The sequence below is a fragment of the Hipposideros armiger genome, unplaced genomic scaffold, assembly GCF_001890085.2.
Source record: "Hipposideros armiger isolate ML-2016 unplaced genomic scaffold, ASM189008v1 scaffold_33, whole genome shotgun sequence".
In the NCBI taxonomy this organism is placed as follows: Eukaryota; Metazoa; Chordata; class Mammalia; order Chiroptera; family Hipposideridae; genus Hipposideros; species Hipposideros armiger.
In genome coordinates this window covers 414,855-442,590 of record NW_017731383.1, presented here as the reverse complement: position 1 = coordinate 442,590, position 27,736 = coordinate 414,855, and the positions used below count along the sequence as shown (strand labels likewise).

The 27,736-nt window shown below is 52.1% G+C and overlaps 2 protein-coding genes across 3 annotated transcripts in view; both read right to left on the bottom strand.

Moving 5' to 3' along the window:
- Nucleotides 1-393: 393 nt before the first annotated feature.
- GET4 (guided entry of tail-anchored proteins factor 4) lies at nt 394-20,781 on the bottom strand. Of its 2 annotated transcripts, none has more exons than XM_019637472.1 (9): nt 20,541-20,781; nt 8,717-8,795; nt 8,270-8,351; nt 7,670-7,819; nt 7,155-7,293; nt 5,946-6,086; nt 5,706-5,781; nt 5,543-5,615; nt 394-1,211 (listed from the first exon to the last, which is right to left on the bottom strand). In XM_019637472.1, exons 1-9 carry the CDS (start codon nt 20,690-20,692, stop codon nt 1,126-1,128), a joined length of 978 nt encoding a protein of 325 aa, XP_019493017.1. In that variant the 5' UTR covers nt 20,693-20,781; the 3' UTR covers nt 394-1,125. The 2 variants fall into 2 exon arrangements, with proteins under 2 accessions (XP_019493017.1, XP_019493018.1); XM_019637473.1 differs by lacking the exon at nt 20,541-20,781 and adding an exon at nt 19,921-20,333.
- Nucleotides 20,782-22,107: 1,326 nt separating this feature from the next.
- SUN1 (Sad1 and UNC84 domain containing 1) overlaps nt 22,108-27,736 on the bottom strand; it is a 50,676-nt gene continuing 45,047 nt past the window's right edge. Inside the window, exons 21-22 of the mRNA XM_019637416.1 lie at nt 24,254-24,463; nt 22,108-23,870 (exon numbers count right to left, since the gene is read on the bottom strand). Coding sequence (XP_019492961.1) covers nt 23,757-23,870; nt 24,254-24,463 — 324 coding nt within the window. The 3' untranslated portion in view covers nt 22,108-23,756. The remainder of the gene's footprint in view (nt 23,871-24,253; nt 24,464-27,736) is intronic.

Sequence of the window (27,736 nt, the reverse complement as noted above, 5' to 3'; positions counted from 1 at the left end):
GGTTCCGCAAAGCCCCAGCACTGCACGGGCCGGCCCCCCACCCCTCCCCCCACCCCTCTCTCAGACCCACCCTTACCCTAGAGGTGCAGGCACCTACTTGGCATGTGCGTCACGTGCGCCTGCCCGTGTCGTGTGCACGCACCCACGGGTGCTACCCAGGAAACTGACGACACTTTAAAGAAAGGAGAACAGTGTTATGATTGGCAGGATTTCCCAAACCAGGCGGGACACGCACCCCCACAGGCTGGTCACTGTGCTGACCGGGCACGTCCACGTGGAAGGGGCCACGCCCAGTGCTGCCACCTAGGTCACAGCGCCCGGTCCCCTGGCTGGGGCTCACAGGCCCTTCAGACGGCCCCAGGAGCTCACTCAGAAAGGACCAGTGCTGCAAAGCCCAGTATAAAGGATTTATTTAAACTTAACAATTAACACAAACCTTTTAAACTCCATTTTTACAGTAAACAGAATTGCATACGTCACTCCTTCCCATGCATGACCACTGTATTCATCTACAACTTATTTTAAGTGTGAAAAAATAAAGTGTGTCCCCTCCTGTAAGTATCCTGGGAACGTCTGACGTAGCATCAGTGAAACAGGACAGAGGAGCTTGTTCCTGGACTGGGTATTTGGTGAAAACCTAGAACGTCGGGTCAGAGGGTCTCGCCCAGTGAAATAAATATTGCATCACGAAGGTGGGCAGCCCTGCAGCTCCCTTTGCAAGACGCCAGTGCACGTGCCGTGTGCTCGGCAGCAGGCATGGCTCCCGGGATTTGGCACAGGGTGGCGCCCAGGCACTCTCCAGGACACTGGGGCCGGGCCACCGCAGGACCTTTATGTGGGGTCAGCCTGAGGGCAGCCGCTCCCCAAGCCGTCTGGGATGGGCCTGGGAGCCCACAGCCCCCCAAAGCAAACCAGAGACAGAGGACTGGGAAAGGGTGGTGGCACGAGCCTGTGCTTTATTATGGGTCGAGCTGAGGCGCACGGCAGGGCCACACGGCCCTCGGCTGGGGCGCACAAACACGCCGACCAAGCACGGCAGCCTCAGGACCCGCGGCCGGGCCAGGCCAGCTGCCAGCCCGCCCACCGCGCCCCAGGGCGTCGTCATGCAGGTCCAGGCGGGCGGCGTCAGTCGAGCTCAATGGGGCTGCTGTCGTCCTGACTGTCCTCGCCCTCCTGCTCCGAGGAGCCCATGAGGCTGCTGAGAAGGTTCCCTGGAAGCAAATGCGCGTCAGGGGCCACAGCGGCCGGCAGGGCCCCCTTGACACGCTCAGTGACCCAGGGACCCCACAGCTTCAGTCTCCCCAAAGGAATCCCACGAGGGCACAAAGGCACATGCGGGGTGTTCACGGCGGGTCTTGACGACGGGGGAAAAGGCCCAAGGTGCCCATCAGTGGGGACATGGCACAGCCACCCCAGAGAAGTCTGAAGAGCTGTCACCAGAACAATGTCACGGAAGACCAGGGGGAGGCCTACGAAGCACACGCGTGTGACCTCAGCATTACAGGAACTCACACACCAGTTTCAAGGAGCACACACAGAATGCTAACTGCTGTCCTATGGGGTGCTGTCACCACTGACACCTTTCTTTTTGATTTACCCAATTTTTATCCCAAGAGCAACTATAATGTCAACACAAAATCAAAGTTTAAACGCCCCTTAAGCCACAAGGGATCACAACACATGGGCACGGCTGTGCGGGTAGAAGCCCCGTGCTGCCATTTCACTCAGGCCCACATACACACCTGCGGGAAAGCGACACGCAGGTTCTGACCGAAAGTCATGAGCAGGGTGGTTAGCACACTGACCAGGAGGGACGTCGGGAGCCCATGCCCAACACGATGGACACCCTGCAGAGGCTGGGTGGGTGTGCTGGGGACGCGCGCAGGGCGGCTGGTGGGGTGTGGACAGCTACGTGAACAAGCAAACACCCAGATTGGGCCAAGAGCCTTTAGTTCTCAGGGACAGGAAGGCCTTTCCACCGGGCGCCATCTGGACTCTGGGGCAGGCGGCACCGACTGTACCAAGCTCTGTGGAACCAGCCCCACGGGGGCCTGCTGCCATGTCACCTGGAGCAGCCCAGTGGCAGCGCCAGAAAATCAAGGGGCAGCCCATGCGCGCGGCACGTACTGTGTATTTGCAAAATCACCTCCAGAAGGAAGCCGGGCCCTGCGAGGAGGTGCCGGGTGCGTGTCTGTGAACTACAATTATCCTGCTCGTAACAAAACATAAAACACTAAGGATTACACAAACCACCTTCAGTGAAGGGCTGTGCTGGTCCCGGCCTGGGTGGAGGGTACAAGTTCACGTCAGAACTCAAGAGCAGGCGGGCGGCACACGAGACGGCAAGGGCGGGGCGGGGGGAGCCTGAGACTGCGCCAGGCGGAGCAGGCTGTGGGGAAGCACTGGCTCAGAAACCTGGCCTCCAACACCCGCCAAGACCAACTTACAAAGAAACACACAATCTGAACAGACCTGCAGTGAGTACAGAGGCTGAATCAGCAACCAAACATCTCCCAAAAAAGAAAGGCCCTGGACTAAGCACTTACAGAGAACTACCACGGATCCTTCTCAGGCTTTTGCATAAAACTGAAAGGAGGGAAACTTCCCACCTCATCGATGGGGCCAGCATAACCCTGATGCCCAAGTCAGGCGAGACACTGAAAGAAAAAGAAACTACAGACCAACATCCCTGATGAATATCGATGCAAAAATCCTCAACAAAATACTAGCAAACAGAATTCAGCTGCATATTAAAAGGATTATACATCACAACCAAGTAGGATTTATTCCTGGAATGCAACCATGTTCCCACATGTGAAAATTATCAATATAACATACTACATTAACAGAATAAGGGGGGTGGGGTGGGACCACGATCATTTCGACTGATGCACAAAGAGCATGTGACAAAATCCAACACTCTTTCATAAAGGCATGCAACAAACTAGGACTAGAAGGAAACGACCACATGATAAAAGTCACATATGAAAAATCCACAGCAACAGCATCCTCAATGGTGATGAGCCAAAGCTTTCCTCTAAGATCAGGACCAAGATGAGGATTCCCACTGTCACCCGTTACCCACTACTGTACTGAAGTCCTAGCCAGAGCAGCAATCAGGCAAGAGAAAGAAATGAAAGGCATCCAAATTGGAAACGGAGAGGTAAAATTATCTCTGTTTACAGATAACATGGTAGTATATGTAAAAAACCCCTGAAGATTCCATGTAAGAGCTGTTAGGACTAATAAAGTCAGCAAAGCTGCAGGATACAAAACCAACAAGCAAAAATCAGCTGCATTTCTATACACATTGAACAGCCTGAAAGGGATTTACAAGGATAATTCCAGTTACAATAGCATCAAAAACAAACTATTTTAGAGTTAATAAAGGTGGTGAAAGACTGCACAGTGAAAACAAAACATCGCTGAAAGACAACGTAAGAAAATGGAAACATTCCATGTTCATGGATTGGGAGACTTAAAAACCATTCAAATGTCAATACTGCCTAACGTGATCTACAGATTCAATGCAATCCCTCTCAAAATCCCAATGACCTTTTTTGCAAAAAAACTTCATCCTAAAATTCATATGGAACCTCCAGGGACCCCAAATAGCCAAAACAATCTTGAAAAAGAACAAAGCTGAAGGACTCATACTTCCTGAATTCAAAACTTATTACAAAGCTACAGTAATCACAATGGTGTGTATTGGCATAAAGAGACACACAGAGAACAGGCATATAGAAGAGAATAGAGAGCCCGGAAATAAACCGTCACACATCTGGTCAAATGGCTTTTGAAAAGAATGCCAAGAACATTCAATGGGGAAAGGACAGGCTTTTCAAGGCATAGTGTTGAGAACACTGGATTTCCACATGGAAAGAGTGAAGTTGGACTCTCACATACCCTGTACAAAAAAATAACTCAAAATGTTTTGAAGATTTGAATGTAAGACTGAAAACTATAAAACTGTTAAGAGGGAAACAGGGCAAAAGCTTCATGACATTGGAGGCAATGAATTCTTGGATATGACACCAAAGGCACAAGTAACAAAAGAAAAAACGGACAAACTGGATTTCATGAAAACTTTAAAATTTTTGCATCAAAAGACACTCAACAGAGTAAAAAGACACTGGGGGTGGGGAAGGTGCACGCAGGGGAGCACAGAGCATATTTAGGGCAGGAAACTCCTCTGTATGACACTGTCACCAGGCCACGTGTGACTGTACATCTGTCCAAACCCACAGAATGTGCAACACCAATGTCAACTGTGGGCTCTGGGTGATGAGGTGTCAGTGTGGGTTCCACGGTAACAAGCACACCACTTGGTGGGGGTGTCGCTAATGGGGGGCTGTGCGTGCATGGGGCAAGCAGCATGCAGGAAAGCACTGTACCTTCCTCTCAATTTTCTCTGAACCTAAAACTGCTTTAAAAAAAATGAAGTCTTAGAGAAAAAAAGGCACCATACAGAATGGGAGAAAATATTTGTAAATTATATATCTGATGAGGGATTAAAATCCAGTATGTAGAGAGAACTCCTGAAACAAACCCAATTCAAAAAATAGGCAAATGACTTGAACAGACGTACAGATTCAAGAACGGCCAAGGAGCCCATGACGAGGTGCTCGCCACCCCAGGCACGAGGAAGAGGGGGACAACGGCCACAGTGAGGCCACCACACACCCACGGGGATGGCTGAAACCAAAGCGCCAGAAACAAGTGCCACCGAGGACGTGGAGAAATGGAACCCTGTGCACACAGGGGGCACGTGAAACGGTGCCGCTGCCGTGGGAACAGTGTGGAGGGTCCTCAAATAATTAAACACAACCACCATGTGACCCGGCGATCCCACCTCTGGGTCTGCGCCCGAAAGAACAGGAAGCGGGGTCTCAGAGATCCCTGCACCCCACGTCCACGGCAGCATTGGGCACAGTCGCTAGGAGGCGGGAGCAGCCCCGTGTCCACCGACGGGTGAGTGACAGACAAATGGGGTCCAGCCACACGGTGGACGTTACTCAGCCTTAGAAAGGAAGGAATTCTGTCACCTGCTGCAGCGTGGATGGACCCTGAGGACACTGCTGATGAAATCAGCCAGTCACAAAGCACACACACTGTGTGACCCCACTGATACGAGGACCTAGAGGAGTGAGACTCAGAGACAGGAAGTAGATGGTGGGTGCCCAGGGCTGGGGAAGGCGAGGGGGTTAGTGTTTCATGGGGACAGAGTCTCAGTTTGGGAAGATGGAAAAGTGAAGATGGACGGTGGGGACAGCCACACAACACGCGTGGGGTTAATGCCCCTGAACTGGACACTTAAAACGGTTCAAATGGGCAATTTTACGTTGTTTGTATTTTACCACAGTAAAAAAAGCAAAAGAAAGAGAGACCTGGCCTTTCTGTGGCCAGTGAGAGGGAGCCCAGGGTGACGATTCACCAGGCAGCGACAGGGCTGCTTGGGAATGGCGTGAGGAGGGTCTGGGGGTGGACAGAGATGGGGGCCTGGCCCGCCCGTGCCCCCATGTGGCCCAGCCCCCGGCCTTACCGAGCAAGCCTCCGTAGGAAGACGTCTGCTTGGGTGGTACACCGAAGAACAGCTGTCCTATTCTGTCTAGATACTGGAAGAGACAGGTGTGGGTGCAGCTGAGGAGGGGCGCCCTGGGGCCTCCGCCTGCACCCCACCCCCGCCCAGGCTCCGCCAGCCTCACCTCGTTGTACATGGGGTCCCGCCGCAGGGACGGCTGGTACTGCTCACACAGCACAGTGAACACTGTCAGCTTGCCCCTGGAACGGCACCAGGGCGTCAGTTCTTATCGGACCCCAAGCAAGCCGGACAGGAAACTGGCACCCCCCCCCCATCACACCCACTCACACCCCTACATACACCCCCCCCCAACACACACACACTAAGCCCACGCTCACACCCCTATCCATACACAAATGCTCACCCGTCTACGGCCAACAGCAGAAACCAGATAAAATTGAGCAATGGCTGAACGAAAGGAGGCCCGTTCTCGATGGACGGGTGCTTCTGCGTGTACGTCGTGAAGACCACGGACGCACTGCTCTTGTTTTTCAAACAGAGAAACCTGTAGACAAGAACCCCCTGGTGAGCGGACACGGTGGTCAGCAGCCGGCACGCGTGCGCACCTGTGACCTGCCCCAGGCCGTGTGCCTGTGCGGCGCTGCAGGCAGGGGGTGCTCTGACTCGCTGGGGGCCCAGCGAGCAGGGTCACGACCTACGGGGAGGACAATTAAGCTTGGCAAGGTGACGTGCCCAAGGTGAAATGGTGGGGTTCTCCGCATACCTGCTGTATGCGTTAGGGATCTCAGGGGCGTGAGGCCCCGCGAGGCCGTCCCGCACGCAGCTGGCCCTGGCTGAGGTGTGGGCCGTGGCCATGCTCTGTTAAAGCACAGAGACAGACCTGTGAGAAAGGGGCTGGCCAGTTCGGTCCAGAGAAAATGTCTGTGCCAAATGCCACAGCCAGGGGCAGAGAGTTCAGTTTTAATGTTGGAGCTCGGAAGTTAAGGTGCTGGGAGACACGGCAGGCGTCTGCACCCCACCGCCTGGCACAAATCCCAGTGCCCGGCCAGCACAGGAAAGCGTCTGTGAGAGGGAAAAAACTTCTCCAGGCTGAGACGGGGTCCCCTCTAGGAGGTGCACAGGCTGAAGCCTGGGCTCACTGCACAGCCCCTGCTCTATGTCTCACTATTTCCAAGCTAAACTGTCTGTTGAAAAGAGGACACAGGAGGAGGAGGCCTCAGGGAACAGGCCCAGGGTCCAGTGGGAATGAAATGCTGGTGGCAGTGCCCATGTAGTGAAGTGCTTAGATGCAAAAAACACGTGGGAAGACAACACAGCTCCAAGACACTGCTGGAAACCTAGCAAACCTGCGAGTCCTACAAAAAGTAGTTGCCCGGCAGATAACGGGGGGAAACAAGATGAAAACACCAATGGCAACAGAAGAACGCTGACGTCACGCTGCTCAGCTGAAGCTTCCCAGGTGCCTCGGCCCTGCAGTGGCTCATGGGAGTGAGGGGCCAACTGGGGCAGCACCGTGCAGGCCGCATGGGCGCCGGGTGACCTCAGGCCGGGGGATCCTGGAACCCGGGGAGCCACTTGAGGAGGACCGCCAGGGCGAGCATGGGGCACCTACTGCAGGACGGCCTGGGCCACGAACATGTCCACCTCGCTGCGGAAGCCCCGGGCGGTGGAGTACTCCACCAGCATGTTGGCGCAGCCCTCTCCATCCGCCGAGTGCAGGAAGTGGTACCGGGACTCACAGTAGTTCTGCTCTGCAGGGGGGACAGGAGCCTGTCAACAGCTACAGGCCAGCGCCCCACAAGTATCCCGCCCCCCTCAGGCCCCAAGTCCAGTGAGACAGCTCCCGGGGCCGGTTACGCCACCCAGCTGGGCCGCCGGCACTCCCACTGCAACGTCTGCATTAGCTGAGCCACGAGAAATGGCCAATGGGGCCCTGACCTACACGGAGAGAGAAGGGAGGCCCGGGCCCAGCGCGCCACCCTGCCCTGGCCTCCCTACACAGATGCTTCTCCTCTGAGCAAGTTGACTTCATCAAGAGAGGGTGAACAGCAGAGCCGGCGGTTACACTCAGGCCGGCAGCGCAAAGCCCGTCCTCGTGGCCGGGCCGGCAGCGCAGCGTGCAGCTACCTTTCCACAGGGTGAGGGCCAGCAGCTGGTGCAGCCGGGGGTGGCCCAGTTTCCCCGAGCCGCCACTGGACCACTTCAGGGCTCTGGACACAAAGGCCACGCGCTCCGGAGAGTTGGGATCCATCAAGCCAAACAGTTTAGCCAGGTTTTCTAAAAACAACACGAACAGACCCAAAGGGACACGCTACTGCTTCAGTTCTTCCCAGTGTATCTGAAAGCACTTACATGAAAACAGTTATTTCACTTAAAAAAAAAAAGCTGAAAAGCAGCTGGTGATGTCCTGGTGTGTCCCCATGAGGCCAGTGCTGTTCAGGGCCACCCCCACTGACCTTGGTTCGGCCGCAGAGCGGGCGGCCACGACCCTTCCATGTACCCTCCTCCCCCAGCCATGGCACAGACCACAGCAGGACCCTCCTGGGACTCTGCAGCGGGGGGGCTCACGAGAAGGGCTCCCCCAAGGGGCAGGCCTGTGACAGCAGCACAGTATGAGAGAGAGAGCGAGAGAGAGAGAGAGAGAGAGTGTGTGTGTGTGTCTGTGTGTGAGATCGCTCAGTGAGAGACCAGCTCTGAAACTGTCCCCAGCGCAGGACGAAGCCTCACCCAGGAGCTCATCGGCCACGCCCACGTCCGCCTTCTCCAGGGACTCCAGCACCAGCATGGACAGGTCCGCAGCACTGTTTTGCTGCGGAAGTGGAAACAGATGAGATGACACGGTTACCGACACAGCTCTGTGCTCGGGACACAGGGCGAAGCTGTGGGGCTGCTCTGGCTACGGGCAGACATTCATGACAGACCAACGTAGGAACACCATTCTGGGCGCCAAGGTCACCAGCAGCGCAGCCCAAGTGACACTTCCGGCCCAGACCTGCAGAGCCCCAGCCGCAGACAGTGCCGGGGGCGCCAGGGCTCAAGGACACCCTCCCAGCTGCGGACAGAGTGGCCAGCACCCAGGACAGCCCACGGTTGCCCACGAGGCCTCTGCCTGGACACTCCTGTTCCAAGCCCCAGGTCCCAAGCAGGAGACCCCAGGACACACCGGCTGCTCACCTGGCCATGGCTGAAGAACAGCAGGGCTCCCGAGCACATGAGCTCCCGGGCCTCCATGTGCTTGCTCTGTGACATGTACCTGCAAGAGCGGGGCAGCGGTCAGGCTCACTGCCCAGGACACGACGCTGCGCTGCGTCCCCAGTCTAACGCACCCTCTCAGGGTCCCTACCGAGCCCGGAAGCTGCGGCGTGGGAGGCCGAATGCAACAGACACCGTGAAAGCCTCTACAGCAAGCACGATGACACACACGCACCTCTGCCAACAACGGTGCCACGCGAGGACATCCCCTGACTCAGCCGCCGCTGACCTGCATGGAGTCCCTACTGTCAGGGACTCAGGCCTGGGGGCCCAGCACACCCGGCACCCTTATAGGCCAAGGGCCAGAAGCAGTGGTTCCTGGACCGACGGAAGGCTGGGGGCGGCTCCCATCGGTACGACAGGCCTTGCCATGGCGGCAGGTGCTGCAGGAAGGGCGGGGCAACCAAAGGTCAGAACTGCACGCTGGGGACAGCAGACAGCAGAAGCTCCAGGACCGAGTCTTTCTGGGGGACAGTATCATTGTGAACGCGCCGACTCTTTCGGCATGCCCTGCACCCTGTGCTCCTCACTTCCCATGGGAGGTAGAGGCCTGGGTGGGCACCGTCAGCCCTCTGACCGGCACCACCCTCCCGCTCTGAATGCTTTTCTTACAAAGCACAGGAGCGGGGACAGCTGGCTTCCTGAGCTGCGGCAGGATGGGCACAGAGCGGCCAGAGCCTGGCAAGTAACTGCACGGGACAGGGAGGGCAGTGTGCGTCCAGGGGAGCAGAGCTGGACCTGAGAGTGTCAGCTGGCGGGACAGCTTCCCAAAGGCTGGCTCAGGGCTACTGCAGCCACAGGCGCTGCCCAGGGCACTTAACTCACGGGCATACACTGACCTCAGTGACCATCAGAAAGGGTCACAACCGTGAATGGCTCATGCGCCCCGGGCCAGAAGGAACCAAACAAGCAAGACACAGAGGGCAGCACCGTGAACACCAGTGCTGGCCGCTGCGCCTGCCTCGTGTCCGGGGCTGGACCAACTGGTCAGGCGAGAATGCCCACAGCTGGCTGCTCGGCTCTGCTCACCACACCCAGGCCTTTCCCTCAAAAAGGCTCTGCAGCCACACCCCAAACAGCCCCATCCCAGCCAGCAGCCGGGGATCCAGCCGGCCTGGACATGGCCCCCAAGGGGGAGCCTATGTGGCTGCACATAGGGGGGGACGCGGAGAAGAGCCTGCTCCCCAGGAGACACAGCCATTGGCCCGCGGCTGTGCAGAGCCTCTGCTCGCAATGACACGCACGCACAGCCACACCAGCCACGCCATCCTAAGACCCGTCCTGTGGGACAGGCCTACATACAACCTGGCACCACCGGTTTTCCCAACAAGCACGCAGAACACTCGGCCCCATGTTGCCGTCTGCAAGGACGCACCTAAGTGACAATCACAGCAGCTGTCTCGGCTTATGTGTGACACCACACTCGACTCTTCTACCTGAGGCAGCAACTGTAACCTCTTAGAAAACCAGATGAAGGAAGAGAAGTCCCCAGGGACGTAAACCAGCCCTGGGATAATGGAGCTGCTTCGACACAGCCCCTGTGGCCCGCTCAGAGCAGGGGCGCCTGGGGAGGGCAGGCGGGAGGGCGGGAATGGTGACAGCCCCACTGAGCACACACAGATCAAGAAAAGCTGGAAAATACGAAATAGAGACAGGCAGCTATGAGAAAAAACCCATGTGCTTGTTTTGGCACTGCAGAATTCTGGGAGCAGGACAGAAAAGCCTCCAGCACCTTCCCGCGCTGGTGCCGTCTGCCAGCCCATGACCCCCGACGGCAGCAGCTCACCCTCACCCACAGCGCCGCGTCTGTGCAGTTATTCGTTTGCTTTGCTCTTATTTTCAAAAGGGCACCGTGGAGGGAGAAGACCCTTCGTCCCTCCCCTTAAACCTACGACTAGTGGGTCATCTATAACCCGACAAGGGTTGCCCTGCTCAGCGCACTGGCACACCGGATGGCGCACACGACACCAGCAATCCAGGAGCAGGGCGTGCTGGCCAAGGGTAGGGGCGGCAGCCACACCGTCACCTGAGGACCCAGCTCCTTCCCCCGGCCGCATCCCACCACCACAGTGGTGGTGCCTGAGGCCCAGGCGACCCAAACACAGTGGGGACTCCCACCAGCCCAGTCACCCCCACCCCTCCAAGTTCTCAGGTGAAACACAAGCTTGTGCTAGAGCTCCACCTGCTGGAAGACAAAAGTGAGCTCTACCTTCCAACACGCTGACCTGTTTGTGTTCCAGCAGCACCTAGTTAGACACATTCACCACTTCAAATGCACCAGCACACGCACAGGCCAGCCTGCAGCACCAACGACGGAGGCCACACGACAGCACAGAGAGAAAGGACAGTCTTTAGAAACCAACTCCAAGTCACGGAAGACTGAGACCTAAATGAGAGCAGTCATGGAGAAACTCAGTGATACAGGAAACCTCAGAAAGGCAGTTCAGCGAGCTCAGGGGTAACATTAAAGAACACAAGGAGTCCTCTCCCAGAGAGGCTGAAACTATGAAAAGAACCAAACAGAAATTCTGCCGCTGAAGAGCTCAATAAATGAGGTGAACGCATTAGACAGTACGGGCAACGGGGCAGATCCCAGGAAGACAGATTCCAGAAATGATTCCAGTGGAAGAGGAGGACTAAGGTTTTTAAAAAAGAAAGAACTCTACAAGAACTATCTGACTTCATCAGAAAGGGAGACATAGGATAACGGATATCCCAGAAGGAGAAGAGACAGAAAAAGAAACAGAGGCCTAGTCAAAGAAATAATCAATGAGAACTTCCCAAATCTAGGGGAGAAGCTGGAAATTCAGGTACAAGAAGCCAACAGAACAACTAATTATCTCAACGCAAAGACACAGTATATTAAGACTGTCAAAAGTTAATAACAAAAAGTTCTAAAGGCAGCCAGGAAAAAAAGACAGTAACCTACACAGGAACCCCATTAGGCCATCATCAGATTTCTCAGCAGAAACCTTGCAGGCCAGGAGAGAGTGGGACGACATAGTCAAACTACCGAAGGACAGAAACAATCAGCCAAGAACACCCTACCCAGCAGTTATCCTTCAGATATGAAGAAGAAAGAAAGATGTTCCCAGACAAACAAAAACGGCGGGAATTTACCACCACAAGACCTCCATTACAAGAAATGTTTAAAGGAGCTCATCACCTGATACAAAAAGACAAAATTATACAAAACTTTAAGTAAAGTGACAGACAGGCAGAAGCAGAAAATTACAACTTTGATTTAGGATAGGGTGCTAAACAATTATGGCAGAGAGGGTAAAGGGGGGAAAAACAATAAAAGTAACTACAGCTGCTTCAACTTTTTAAGAAATACACAACACAAAAAGAAATAATCTGTGACAGCAAAAATATAAAAAGGGGGAGAAAATGAACAGAACTTGTATAGGCAAATGAAGATAAGACGCTACCAGAAGAGAAAGAACTCTTTTATCTATGAAACATGTTATACAAACCTCATAGTAGCCACAAAACAAACATCCAGATCTGAGACGTGAATCACACAAAAAGAGGTAACAGAAGAACATTGTAGAAAACTACTGACCTAAAAGAGCATACAGAAACATGAGGGGAAAGAAACAGAGATACAGAGGCATCAGAAAACGAAAGGTAAAATGGCTATAGTATGTTCTCATACATCAATAATCACCCTAACAGTGGACTGAACTCACCAATCAAAAGGCACAGAATGCTGGGTGAATTAAAATACAAGACCCGACTATATGCTGCCTCCAGGTGACCCATCTCAGCTCCAAAGACAAACACAGGCTCTAAGTGAAGGTGTGGAAGAGGCTACTCAAGCAAATGGCATCAAGAAGAACGTGTGTGCATCTGTACTTGTATCAGACAAAACAGACTTCAAGACAAAAAAAAGAACGAGAGACAGATGGACATTTTATGAGAAAGAGACAATCCGTCTAGAAGAAACAACATTTATTAATATATATATGCACCCAACGTAAAAGCACCAAAATACATAATTCAAATATTAACATACTTAAAGATAGAAACAGACAATAAACACAGTAACAGATTTTAACATCCCACGTACCCCAATGGACAGAGCATCCACATAGAAAGTCAGTAAGAAAACATTGGCCTTAAATGACACATTAGGCCAAATGGACTTAACAGGTATTTTAAGAACTTTCCATCCAAAAGCGACAAAAGACACATTCTTCTCAAGTGCATATGGAACATTCTCAAAGACAGACCATATGTTGGGAGACAAAACAAATCTCAATTCATTTAGAAGACTGAAATAATATCAAGCATCTTTCCCAACCACAACAGTATGAAATTAGAAATCAACTAACAAGAAGAAAGCTGGAAAAATCACAAAATGTGGAAATGACACATCCTACGGAACTACTGAGTCAATGAAAAATAAAAGAAATAAACAAAAGATACATAAGGACAAATGAAAGTAAGACACACCAAAGAGGTACCAAGAGGGAAGCTTATGGCAATACAGGCCTACCTCAAGAAAAAGAAAAATGTCCCCTTAATTCCTGATGTTACACCTTAGGGAACTAGAAAAAGAACAAATGAAGCTCGAAGTCAGAAGGAGGAAGGAAATAATAAAAATCAGAGCGGAAGTAAATTAAATAGAGTCTAAAAAGACAATAGAAAAAAATTAATGAAATGAAGAGCTGGTTCTTTGAAAAGATAAACACAATGAACAAATCTTGAGCTAGACTCACTAAAGAAAAAAAAGAGGACTCAAATAAAATCAGAAATGAAGGAGGAGAAGTTACAATGAATGCCAAGAAATACAAAGGATCGTGAAAGGCTACATGCCACCAAACTGGACAAGGCAGAAGAAATACACAAATTCTTAGAATCATACAATCTTTCTAGATTGAATCATAAAAAATAAAAAACATGAGCACATCAATCAGTAGTAAGAAGACTGAATCAGTAATCAAAAACCTCCCAACATACAAAATTCCAGGACCAGATGGCTTCAATAGTGAATCTACCAAAAAAGATTTAATACTGATCCTTCTCAAACTCTTTGAACAAACTGAGAAGGGGATGCTTCCTAACTCATTTTATGAGGCCAGCATTACCCTGATGCCAAAACCAAGCAAAGACAACACACACACACACCAAATTACAGGCCTATACCTCCGATGAAAATGTCTCTGATGCAAAAATCCTCCACAAAATACTAACAAATTGAATATGACATTAAAAGGATCATATAACACAATCAAGTGGGATTTATCGCAGGGATGCAAAGATGGTTCACCATATGCAAATCAATGTGATTCACTATATTAATAGGTCAGACAAGTTCCAGAACTTGTTGCAACGATGTTGCTAACCTTTTTTGACATCAGAGGGACTGATTATTCATTATGAATTTGTACCAACTGGACAAACAGTTAACCAAGTTTACTATTTGGAAGTGCTGAACAGGCTGCATGAAAAAGTTAGACGACCTGAACTTTTCACCAACGATCCATGGCTCTTGCCTCACGACAATGCACCAGCTCACACGGCACAGTCTGTGAGGGAGTTTTTAGCCAGTAAACAAATAACTGAATTGGAACACCCTTCCTACTCACCTGACCTGGCCCCCAATGACTTCTTTCTTTACCTGAAGATAAAGGAAATACTGAAAGGAAGACATTTGGATGACATTCAGGACATCAAGGGTAACATGACGACAGCTCTGATGGCCATTCCAGAGAAAGAGTTCCAAATTTGCTTTGAAGGGTGGACTAGGCGCTGGCGTCGGTGCAGCTTCCCAAGGGGAGCGCTTCAAAGGTGACCGTAGTGATATTCAGCAATGAGGCATGTGGCACTTTTTCTAGGATGAGCTCGCGAACTTAATTGTCAGACCTTGTATGAAGGATGAAAATCATATAATCATCTCAATGGATGCAGAAAAAGCACATCACAAACAAAACCCAACATCCATTTATGATAAAAACTCTCAACAAAGTGGTATAGAGGAAACATACCTCAGCATAATAAAGGCCATATATGACAAACCCTCAGCTAGCATCATACTCAATGGTGAAAGCTGAAATCCTTTCCTCTAAGATCAGTGACAAGACAGGGTTGTCCCCGTCACCACTTTATTCCACATAGTATTGAAGTCCCGGCCAGAGCAATCGGGCAAGAAAAGGAAATAAAGGCATCTGAATTGGGAATGAAGAAGTAAAACTGTCATTATTTGCAAAATAATAAATAGAATGAAGTTGCACGGTACAAAAATCAATGTACAAAAATCAGTTGTTTCTATGCACTAAAACGAATTATCAGAAAGAGCAATGAAGAAAACAATCCCATTTACAATAGCAACAGAAAGAATAAAATACCTACGAATACATCTAACCAAGGAGGTGGAAAAACCTGTACACTGACAACTACAAGACTTGTTGAAAGAAAGTGAAGAAGACACAATGAAATGGAAGGATATTCTGTGTTCATGGATTTGAAGAATTAAATTTGTTAAAATGTCCATACTACCCAAAGCAATCTATAGATTCAATACAATCCCTATTAAAATACCAATGACATATTTCACAGAACTGGAACAAATCATCCTAAAATTTGTATGGAACCACAAAAGATCCTCATTAGCCAAAACAATCTTGAGAAAAAAAGGACCAAGCCTAAGGTATCACACTCCCGACTCTGAAGTATACTACAAAACTACAATAATCAAAACAGCACGGTATTGGAAGAAAAGCACACACATGGATCAATGGAACAGAATAGAGAGTCCAGGAAAAAACCCACATATAGACGGGCAACTAATTCTTGACAAAGGAGCCAAGAACATACAATGGAAAAAGGGCAGTCTCTTCAGTAAGTGGTGTTGAAAAAATTGGACAGCTACCTTCAAAAGAATGAAACTAGACTGACACCACACACAAAAATTAGCTCCGCATGGAAAGAAAGCATACAAGAAAACAAAGGCGCGAAGCTTCTTGACATTGGTCTTAGTGGTGTTTCTGTAAATTTGACTCCAACGGCAAAGGAAACAAAAACAGACAATTGGGACTCCATCAAACTAAAATGTTTCTGCAGAGCAAAGAAACCCATCAACAAAATAAAAAGGCAACCAACCAAATGGGAGAAGATACTTGCAAGTGGTATTTCTGAAAGGGTTTAATATGGAAAAAGCACAAAGAACGCATACAATTCAATAACAAAAAAACAATCCCAATTAAAAAATGGGCAGAAGTTCTGAATAGGCATTTCCCCAAGGAAGACACAGAGATGGACAACAAGCACACGAAAACATACTCAGTATCACTGATTATCAGTGAAATGCAAATCAAAACCACAATAAGTCACTTTACACCTGTCAGAATGGCCATCATCAAAAAGACAAAAGAAAGAAGTGTTGGCAAAGACATGGGGAAAAGGGAACCCTCATGCACTGCTGATGGAAGCTGTAAATTAGTGCAGCCACTATGGAAAACAGTATGGAGGTTCCTCAAAAAATTAAAAATAGAACTACATTAGGACCCAGCAATCCCACTTCTGGGTATTTATTCAAGGAAGTCCAAAACACTAATTCAAAAAGATACCTGCACCCCTATGTTCACTGCAGCATTATTCACAATAGTCAAGACATGGAAGCAACCTGGGTGTCCATCAACAGACGACTGGATACAGAGGAGGTGGTGCATTTATACAATAGAGTGCTGCTCAGTCATAAAAAGAATGGAATCTTGACATCTGCAACAGCATGGATGTACCTAGAGGGTATTGTGCTCAGTGAAATAGGTCAGAGAAAGACAAATATTATATGATCTCATTTATCTGTGGAATATAGAAATAAAATGAACAAATAAAACAAAGCCAAACTCACAGATACGAAGAACAGAATGTGGTTACCCCAGCACAGGGGTCAGCAAACTGTGGCTCATGAGCCACATGGTGGCTCTTTGGGTACGTTTTGTCTCAAAAGTTTGCCGACCCCTGGAAGAGCCAATCCTGTCCCTCACAATTTAAAAATTATTCGAGGGCCGGCTGAGTGGTGCGTTGGTTAAGAGCTGGCTTGGGACGCCAGAGGGCCCCAGTTTGGATCCCACATATGAGGGCCAGTGACACTGCCCTCCACAGCTAAGATGCTGAACAACAGCTCAACCTGGAGCTGGGCTGCTGGGAGTCACCGGCGACGGCAGGTGGGTTGCCATAAGCTACCGAGTGTAGCCAGCAGCCAGCGTGAGCGGCCAGCAGCTGCTGTGAGCAGCCTGTCCAGAAGCCGGTGACTGATCTGCCTCACCCGGGAAGAGCGCAATGATGGTGCCAACTTGGGCCAGTGAAGCAACGTCCTCCACAACTAGACTGAAGAACAAAACGACAGCAACTTGTCTGCCCCTTTCCCCAATTCCCCAATAAAAAAAATCTTAAAAAAAAAAAATTATTCGAGAGCCATAAATATATTTTTACGTGATCACCATTAAAAGTTTTATAAATGAAACTATGATAATTTTATTTTTATTTTCAATTTTACTTCAGAGGCTCACGAGCCACTGTTTGCTGACCCCTGGGGGCTCTTCCATCTCAAAAGTTTGCCGACCCCTGCCCCAGCAGAAGCAGGTGGGGGGCAAAGTGGGTCAAATGTAAGGTGACAGAAGGAGGCTAGCGAGCTCACTATAGTGCGCACAGATGTCGGATTATAATGTACACCTGGAATTTACACTTTATTATGAACCACTGTCACCTCAATAAATTTAATTTTTAAAAATTGTGTGTATCAAGTGAAGAAAGACAGAGGCACGTCAAGTCTCAGGGATAAGCAACACCTCACGAATGCTCAGTGACACTGGGCTCAGTCACCCCAGAACATGACATGCTCCTTTAGGAAAAGGTCACCAGATCCACAGGCTTGCAGAGAATACGTGACTTGAGGCTTTCTTTAAAAATGTCTTCATCCAGGCCAGCCAAGTGGCTCGGTTGGTTAAGAGCTTGCTCAAGAGTGCGAGCTCTTGAGCAACAGGGTCGCCGGTTCGAGTCTCACATGGGCCCAAGCTGAGCTGCCGCTGAGCTGCCAACAGGTGGCAGGATGGCCCGGCTAAAAAAAAAAAAACTGTCTTCATTCGGTTTAAGAGACTAACAAGGGTGGGCCATACTCGACTGACCACGAACAAAGATCTCAGAAAGTCCCCGAGGGCAGGAAGACTGGATTTCAGTGAAGTCAGGCCTGGCCAGTCAAGGAACCCCCTTGAGGTGAAGAGGACCTGCAAAGCAGTCACAAAAATGCACGCGAGTGTCTGACTTAACAGATTACTAATAAGCCAACAGGCCTGGAAACGAACTCCCTCCTCGTCCTGGTGGAGAAAGACAGGTCGAAAGAGACAAGGTGACTGCCCACTGCCTCCAGCACCACCAAAGGGACAGAGCCACACGGCCACTCAGCCTCCCACAAGAGGCGGCAGCTGCCCATCGCGTGGGACGCGCAGCCCACACTTCTCCAGGCTGTGCCCAATTCCTTCTGTCTCGTCCTCCTCCAGCTGCCTGGGCGTGAAGGGGAAACAAGCTGTGGTCCAGCCATATGACAGACTGCCAGCCAGCAATGAAGACGGACGGGTTCGCACATGGATGCATCTCAAAAGAACTATGCTGAGTGAATTGAAAATACCAGGTAAAAAGAGGATATGCCACGTGAGTCCACCTTCATCAGTTCTAGAGGGTGCAGGGTTGCCGGTGGTTATAAAGGAAGATGAGAAAACTTCTGGTGAGGATACAAATTTTCGATATCTTGATCGGTGATAGTTTCCTGGGTGTATACACATATCAAAACTGATCAAGCTGTACTTCTATATAAGTACTTAAACCTAAGTATATGTATACGTTTACTTGTAGAAAGAAATTAAAAAGTGAATGTAATCTGGTGAATTTGACGTCCCCAGGAGCTACACCCCCGTGGAGGGTTCTGACCATGGACTGCACCCTGGAGGAAAGGAACAACTCCCGGCCATCTCAGTGAGGCCTCCTGGGCGCCACGACGGCCACTGAGTGCCCGTCCACTGTGTGCCCCAACAAGGCCAATGGCAGGTCTCTGCAGGAGCACCCCGAATGACCCACGAGGAAGAAAAGGCTGAGAGAGGTTCAACAAGGTGTCCTGGGCCGCAGATCACAGGCCATGGAGCCGAGGTGGAACACGAGTCCAGGTCACGCCGGGCAGATGGAGAGCCTGCGTGTTCATCGCCACCCCTCAGATCGCTATGAAACGCACCCTGGGCAGAGGAACTCGCCACTGTAAAGCTAATCAACAGTCACGTTGCTCGTACATCAAGGACTGCAGGACTGGCTCTCAACAGGGACACTGCGTTTGCTTCTGGAAGATACAGGTCTGCTGATTAATCAGACTGGGGCACATATTTATGCACAAATCTCCAGGAACAGCAAACACCAGGCCCCGCCTCCAGCGCTGCAAAACCTGCCATCACACAGACGTCTGGCTGGCTGAGCTGCCAGGCGGAAGGCGGTCAGAGTTCAGTGCCTCCTTACGTATGTGGCTTGTTCCTTGAAGATCCATCGGGTCAGTGCTACCTGGTCCTCTGGGCCATGACGCACACGAGGCACCACGAGGCAACCACGTTTAATTCAAACACAAAATGGTAAACTCAAACCAAATCAGAAAGCAGGGCCGAGTTCCCAAGATAGTGATTTGGATCGAGCCTCAAAGATGCAAAGGCCAGAGCCGCCTGCCCTAAGGATCACGGCAACACACGGCACGTCCTTCCGCAGTCTGCAAGAAAAGGCCCCCAGGAGACAGAGCAAACCCTCTCCGGGTCTAAGGCACCTTACACACGCCCAAGTCCTTAGGAACGGGCGGACCCATCGTTTTCTGCCTCGAACCCTAAAGAATCACAGAATGTGTGTAATTTACAGAACAGTCCTACACACACAAAAACAATTTAAAAACCGCAGCAGTAGGTGCACGGGAGCCAAAACGCCGTGACCCACTGCCGGCCGCGGGAAGCCGGCCTCTCTAGGACCCACTGTAAAAAGGCCGGGAGCTCGGCACGACTCGTGCCGGGACCGGCGGGCTCCTGGGGTCCTCTCCCCCTCGCGTCGGACCCACGCGAAGCCCGTGCATCCTCAAAGCCCACGCCGTCCGGACTCACCGCGTTTCGGCAGCTCCCCAGCCACACGTGGCCAACACTGGGACAAGACACGCGGGGGTAGAAAACAGCCGCGTTAGTCACGGAGCGCCGTGCGGGAGAGCAAGGGCCACGGAAAAAGAAACACGCTGGACCCTCACGCCGCGACTCTGGGTGGGAGGAAACGTGAGCCTGCGCGTGGGGGTTTCGTGCCGAACGGGAGTCTGCGCAGCCCGGCCCGGCCATCGGGGGTCCGCCCACGGGGGTCCGGCCACAGGGCTTGGCAGTGGGCCGCTCAGGGACAGGGAGACGCCGGACTTGCAGCGGAGGCCCGGCCGGGGAGCCCACGGGGAGGCCCGGGCCGCGGCCAGGGTCAGGGCCAAGTCCGCAGCCCTCCGCCCGGCCGCCTCACGGCCGCCCGCTCCGACCGCCGCGGCGACGGGCAGCGGCGCGGGCCAACCGGGACGCGGGGCGGCGNCGCCTCACGGCCGCCCGCTCCGACCGCCGCGGCGACGGGCAGCGGCGCGGGCCAACCGGGACGCGGGGCGGCGCGGCGCGGCCAATGGGAGGCGGCAGGGGGCGGGGCGCCGCGCTCGGCGGCCGGGCGGAAAGCCCTGGAAGGCGTCGGCCGGGCTCGGGGCTACCTGAAGAAGAGGGTCCGGTACATCTGGTGCGCCTCGTAGTAGTCGCCCTTCTCGACGCTGGCGCGCAGCTTGCCCTCCACGCGCTGGACGCCACCGCGGTTGCGGGCGCCGTTCCGGGCGCTCTCCTGCTCGGCCATCGCCGCCGCCGCCATCGGGCCGGCGCTCCGCGCAGGGCTGACGCTGTCGCAGGCGCGGTCGGTCGGCAGCGCCTCGCGGCTTCCGTCCCGGCGGCCGCCTGACGTCCTCTACGGTGGCCCGCAAGGAGTCGCGCTCAGTTGGGGCGTGCGCGCCGGCGGGCGGCCACGTGACCGCGGGGTGGGGCTGCAGAGGGATGCCACGTGACTGCGGAAGGTTCGGCCTGCCGACGGCACGTGACCTCGAGCGCTCAGGGGCGCCCGGAGGTCACGTGGCCGCAGCGGGCGCGCGGACGCCACAATGGCGGTGGCACGTGAGGGCGGGGCGCTCCTGCCCGAGGGCGTCCTGGAGGGTGGCCGGCAGCTTAGCGGCTGCGGTCTCAGCGGCCATTGACATATTTAACGGTTTTTAAATAGCGTTTTAACCATTTCCGCGGCCTCTCGCAGCCCAAAGGCCACACGTGGTGTGAGCGCGCGCGCCGCTGGGCGATTACAGAACCAGGTCCTGACCAGGCCGGGATCGGGGACTCCGAGGTTAAGGCCCGGCGGACGGGCTCCGCGCCCTTCGGGGAGCGCCCGGAGCCCCGGCCGGCGTGAGGCCCCCTGCAGGCGCGCAGGTGGCACTGTCGGCCCCGGGGCAAGGGGACGCGGAGCCCGCGAGCCGCTGACCGGTGACCCGCGGGCCCGTCCGTGCGCAGGCAGAACCCAGAGCAGTGTAGCAGGCGCTTTAGTGCGCGGCCGCCTGGCTGCTGTTGATCATTGGAGCAAGTGTGTTGACCGAGCCGTCCTTTGTGTAAAAACGGGCGGGACGCGCCTGCTGCCCGGGTAAAACGCCCGGTAACTGGGTGTCCTTGAAAGCCAGCGGGCGGGGCGCGGAGGCGGCGGGGGCCTGGGCAGCCTGTGCGGTCTCCCACGACCGTGGCGCCTGTCCAGTCCTGAGCCTGACCCTGGCGCCCCTGTCCCCAGCCTCCGCTGTCACCTCCCGACGGAGCCGGCTCCAGCCACTTGTCCGCCTCTTTCCGGACTGCTGCTTCCCCCACGTGGCTCCTGGAGAAAGGGCCTCACCAAGGGACCGTTAGCTCGGGGCCCTCCACGCGGCAGGCATTCGATACACGTGCGCTGGTTCCACAGATCCTGGGTCAGGCTGGAAAACGAGCTGGTGCCACCGCCGGTCGTAACAAGGTCCCGTGCTGGGAATGTTCCTCTGAGGACATCCGCCGCCTCTCTTCCTAACTTTCTCCTCCTCCAGTCTGTGGTCCAGGCGGACTTCCCTACAGAGGAGGTGCCCTGGGAAAGGCAAGGGACCTGGGTAAAGCTGGGGGACCTCTGAGGACAGGTGCCGTGGAGTCTCGTGACACACAATGTGGCAGAAAAGAGCATGCAGATCTAGTCGTCCCTCCCCCACAGGCCCAGGCAGAAACAAAGCAAGCGGAGAAAAGAAATATACTGTTTATTACTCATCTGAAATAGCACATGCATTTTAAAAATTAAAACTCTTTATTTAAACATTTCAATAGCATCTTATCAATTTGGTGGCAGCAAAAGAAGCACTACCAAAGACAAATATTTTGAAAAGCATTTACAAAAATACATTGCACAAAGTCCTATCTTGCATCTTTAAAAATAAATTAATATTCAAAATATTTCCAACCCAACTCCCAAATTGTTTTACACAGGAAATTTTGATTTATACATTTATCCTGTAATATATGAAACATCTGTGTACACTGTATCCAACTTAACTGCATAGGCATTAGTTTCAATTCTAGAGTGAAAAAAATGCTACTTTATGTAGTTTTTGTGTATTTGAGGACTGTTGTGCAATATACGTAAAACTTCAGAAAACCAGTCAGCACTGTCATTTTTTCTTTTTCTGAAAATACAACATTCATGGTACACCAAGAAGCTGTCTTAACCCAATAAAACTTAAATAATTTTAAGGTTAAAACATCCATAACATTTTCAGTGCCTCGTGGATATCTCATTTATAAAGTCTGCTCAGTAAAACAATCTCAATATTAAATATTAATTATAACCAAAATGAGAGTCACAGGAATTAAGTGCCAATGGCCGATGGCCGCACGGAAGGCAGGTGCCAACCAGAGGCAGCAGGACGTGCTGCTGTAGGACGCCCTGGCCTGGGGACCTGACCTCGCTGCCGCCTCCTGATACCGTCCGTGGGATGATGACAGCGTAGCCGCCGTGAGACTGGGAGCACGTTAGTGCTTGCTTGTCAGCAAAATCCAAAGGGAAACCTGAAAACACCCAAAAGGCTGGATTTCTTGGTTCCTATTTGTAGTGAGAGGTGAAAACTCCAGGGTGATCCCAATGGGACGAGCCTCGTGGAGGAGACCTGAGAACTCTATGTGCCGGCTTCGATCCAGACCGTCCCCTTTCCAATCAGACCCACTTCAACCTACAACAAAACAATACTCTCCCGTGTTCCTGAATGGAAATTAGCACGCCGACTCCAGACTCTGAAAATCTTTCTAAGAAGTAGAGCAAACTAGCAGAAAAACCCATTTTAGTCTTGTTCCCACCTGGTGACTTCCAGTAAATGCCGGTACTGAATAAAGGAAAAGCCCTACCCTAAGGGAAAGAGTTCAGAGCTTTAAAATTTGGTGACACGGTTTCTCCCTGAAAGAAATGTGTGCTGGACTGAAAAGATAAAACATGTTTGCCCCCAGAAGTCCTTCAAAGGGGCCACACTGAAAGCGTCAAGAACACTTCAAACCTTGTAACTTCATTTGCTTTGTTCCTGACATCAAGAAAATACAAATATAAAGAGCTTTATGTTTAAACACAACCCCCCCCCCAAAACAAAGTAGGTGTCTTTGAACCATACATTCAGGTGCGTTTCCGAGACGGCCTCTGGCCACGCACGTCTGTACACCAGGCACTCGGCACGGTTCTGCCGGTGGCCAGTGCTGCCTGCTTCCTGTCCCGGTCCTGCTGCCCGCACTGACTGACGATTATTTACAGACGACGTGATGCCGAGACTCCCTCAGCCCCTTCAGGAAGGATCCAGTGTTTCGGTCTGTCCCAGTATATACAAAATGTACAAGAACGGCGTGGCCCATCTTTACTTGATGGGCTCTCCGTGTACTCTGAACCGATAGAGACACGTGTATTCGGGATGGCCCCAGTTAGAAAAAATGCGAAGTTCCACTATTTGGAATGCTCGTTCAGGTCTTTTCTGAAATCAAAGGGGAGAAAAAAATCCACACTTATCATACGAACACCCCCAAACCCAGTCACTTCCCCAACATGATGCCTGAGAGTAAGTAGCCAAGCTGGTATTTAAGTTTTTCCACAAGCACTGAGTCACCTGTAACAGGGCACAAAGCTCATGACCAGCCCCAGACTAACTTTCAGTTTCAGGACGTGACACATTTATGGGGAGCAAAATACATACTACAAAAGGATCGTCCAGGGCACAAGCTAGGGGTTCAGGTTCACTTTTCTCACCAGCTGGCCCACGGGCACTACTTTGGGCGGTTTTGTTAACGTCGACCGATCCTGCTCACACCCGCGGGGGAGGGGGGGGTACGGGCCACGACTCAGGGTGCAGGGACTCACCGGCACGTGGAACATCTGCAGGGACTCCCCTTCCTGATCGTAGGTGAACTGGCCCAGCAGCTGCCCTTCCTCCTCATACTCGCTCTCCAGGCCCTGAAAGCAAAACCACATGGTCACTGAGCGCACGAGGACTGCCTCCCTTGGTCCTGACAGGGAAGCGGCGCCTCTGCTGCACGCCGCGCCTGCCCTGAGGGCTGCTGGGGCTGCGCCCTTCGCTCAGGCTCTGCTCAGGGCTCCACACGAGTCCCACGCCCGGGAGGCAGGCACTGTCCCTCCCGAGTCAGAGATGCGCGGAGGAGCGAGCGGCCTGCAGGCCACACTGCTGCCCACGGGGCTCCACAGTGCGAGCGCGAGGGGACAGGTGGACGGCAGGCCCAGAGGCCACCTGGTGTGGAGAGACGGGGAGGGCAGTTCTGAGCAGGGAGGAGATGCTTTGGGAGGTAGAATGAGCTCTGGGGAGCTGGTGGGGCTGCCTGGTGGCGTGAGAGAGCTTGCAGTCGCTGAGCTCGCTCGGGAAGCTGACGAAGGTTAGGAGCTGTGTGTCCTTCACATCCCACCATGGAGGGAGGGGGCGACCTTGCTCACTGCGCCGTGCTTCCCTGTGCTGAGGTCGAGGTCTGTGGGACCCCTGCACCTCGCATGTCCTTTGGTGCCACTGCTCCAGCAGCACTTCTTCACGTTGAGTCTGTGGTTACTAGGCAAGCTCACGGTATTTCCAATTTGTTCATTATTGTGGCATCTGTAACGGTGCCTGTGATCAGTGATGTCCGATACTACTCCAGTGTAACTGTTTTGGGGCGTCACGAATGGTGCCCACAGAGGACGGTGATCTGAATGCACTGATGTCATGGGTTTTGGCGGCTCCACTGACTGGCCGTTCCCCGTCTCTGCCCCTCCGTGGTCCTTGAGACACAATGATCACATAAGGCCGGTTAACAGCCCTGCAGTGGCCTCTCGGTGTTCAAGTGAAAGGGAGAGTCTCACGTCTGTCACTTTAAATCGAAACCTAGAAACGACTAAGCTGAGTGGGGGGGGGCGCGTGGACAGCTGAGAGAGGACAAAAGCCAGGCCTCTTGTGCGAAACAGTCAGCCCCATTGTGAATACAAAAAAAAAAAATCAAAAGCTACTCCAGTGAGCACACGGACGGGAAGAGAGTGAGACAGCCTTACTGCCACCGGAAGGAGGTTTCAGAGGTCTGGAGGGAAGCTCAAACCAGCCAGCACGCTCCCTCAGCCAAAGCCTCTTCCAGAGCAAGGCCCAGACTCTCTTCAGTTCTGTGAGGGCTGAGAGGTGAGGAAGCTACAGAAGGAAAGTTTGTAGCCGGCAGAGGTTGGTTCATGAGGCTTAAGGAGAGAAGCCATGTCCATAACATCAGGTGAAGCACCAAGTTATCCGGAAGGAAGGTCTAGTGAGAGAACTCATGCAGGCGGCTGTGCTAAACCACAGGTTTCCAATGCAGACAAACAGCCCCATATCGGAAGACGGTGCCACCTGGGACGTTCGCGGCTGGACAGCAGCATCAGGGCCTAGCTTCAGAGGGCAGGCCGACTGTCCTGCTAGGGGCTCATGCAGCTGGGACTTTGAGCTGAAGCCAGTGTTCAGATACCAGTGAGGAAGTCCCAGGGCCCTTCGAACGCTGCTAACTTGACCTCTGCCTGTGCTCTGCACATGGAACAAAAGCCTGGATGACAGCACATCTGTTTACAACACGGTTTACTGAGTATCTTAAGCCCATTATTAAGGTGGTGGTCATGCCCACTAACACAACATCCATTCTGCGGCCCATGGACCAAGGAGTCATTTCAAGTCTTACTATTTAAGAAACACATTCCGTAAGGCTACAGCTGCCGGAGACAGTGACCCCTCTCGCGGATCTGGGCCAAGGACACTGAAAGCCTTCTGGAAGGGAGGCACTGCGCTGGAGGTCATGGGGACATGCCTGATGACCCCTGGATGGAGGGGCAGCTCTTCTTACAGATGAGGAAAGACAGTGGTTTCTTGAGGTGGAATCTACCCCTGGTGAGAATGCTGTAAGGTTGCTAAAGTGACAACAAAGGACTCTGAATGTCACATAACCTTAGCTGATGAAGCAGCAGGTCTGAGAGGACTGACTTCAATGCTGACAGGAGTTCTGCTGTGGGTAGAAGGCGGTCAAACAGCCTCGCACGCTACAGAGAAATCGTTCATGAATGTAAGAGTCAGCAGATGCGGCAAATTTCATTGTCATCTTACATTAAGAAATGGCCACGGCCACTCCGGCCTTCAGCAGCGCTCAGCTTCGAGGCCGACCCTCCACCAGCAGGATTAAAACCTCGCTGAAGGCTCAGAGGATGGTCGGCATTTTTCAGCAATAACGTATATTTTTTAGACATAATGCTATAGCACACCAAACTAAGTGTAGTGTGAGCATAACTTTTTATGCCCTGGGTGATCAGAAAGTTCGTGGGGCCACTTTTTGTGACATTGGCTGCACTGCGGTGGCCTGGAACTGACTTGTGGTATCTCTGAGGTCCACCTATGACCAGAAGGAAGTATTGGTGATTATCTGAGTGTCGGTTCATATTGGACAATGACTTTCTGGGTCTAGAAATGCCACGAAGAAATCACAGGTGGTGTGCAGATGTGATTAAATACAAAATCAGGATTGACAGCGGGAAGTGTATCTACAACAGACTCGCTCAGATTAACAAGCTCAAATATTCATAAGGAAACTAAGATCCCAAAAGATAAATGAACGAAAACAAAACTAGAATCTACAAAAAAGGAAACACACATGTGAAATACATGGGAATATAGATTAAAATGTTTTTACCTATCAAGTTAGCGATTTTTTTCGTAAAAAGACTCAATTAGAAAGGGAACTATGACATAGAGAACACTGGTGGGAATGCTAACAACATATGTGATGCGAGGGACTGAAAACGCTCACAGCTCATCACGCCTCATCATGCCCTTATTACGCCCTGGTCACGCCTCGTCACGCCCCATCAACAGTAAATGCCACTTCTGAGTGTCCAGTCTAGGGGCATGACGGAAGATGTGACTATGTCGCACTTATTCTGAAACGTGGAAAGCTGAATTATTCACTAAGAGGAAAAGTGGTACGGGAAATGAAGGTTTAGCTACACAGTGGCATTTTACGCTGTTATTTAAAGATGTGTATAAAGAGTTAACTGCCATGGAAACTATGGTAAATTTTTTTAAGGCAGGAAACAAAATTTTATGAACGGCATTGTCTCAACTATGTTTTTAAAGGGAAAAGGAAGAGACCACAAGCTGCCACCACAAGCAGTGACTTCTCTAGGTGTGGCGATCCTGGGTGTTCTTCGTCCAGCTTCCTTATCCATCTGGAAATTCCACATCACACAGTTGTCAGCGGCCTTTCAGCCCAGCAGACAAGCGAGATGAAGTGAGACTGTCCGGGTCTGGGTCTGGTCCAGCAGGCTTGTGCTGATCCACACAGATCCCACCCAAGGAGTCAC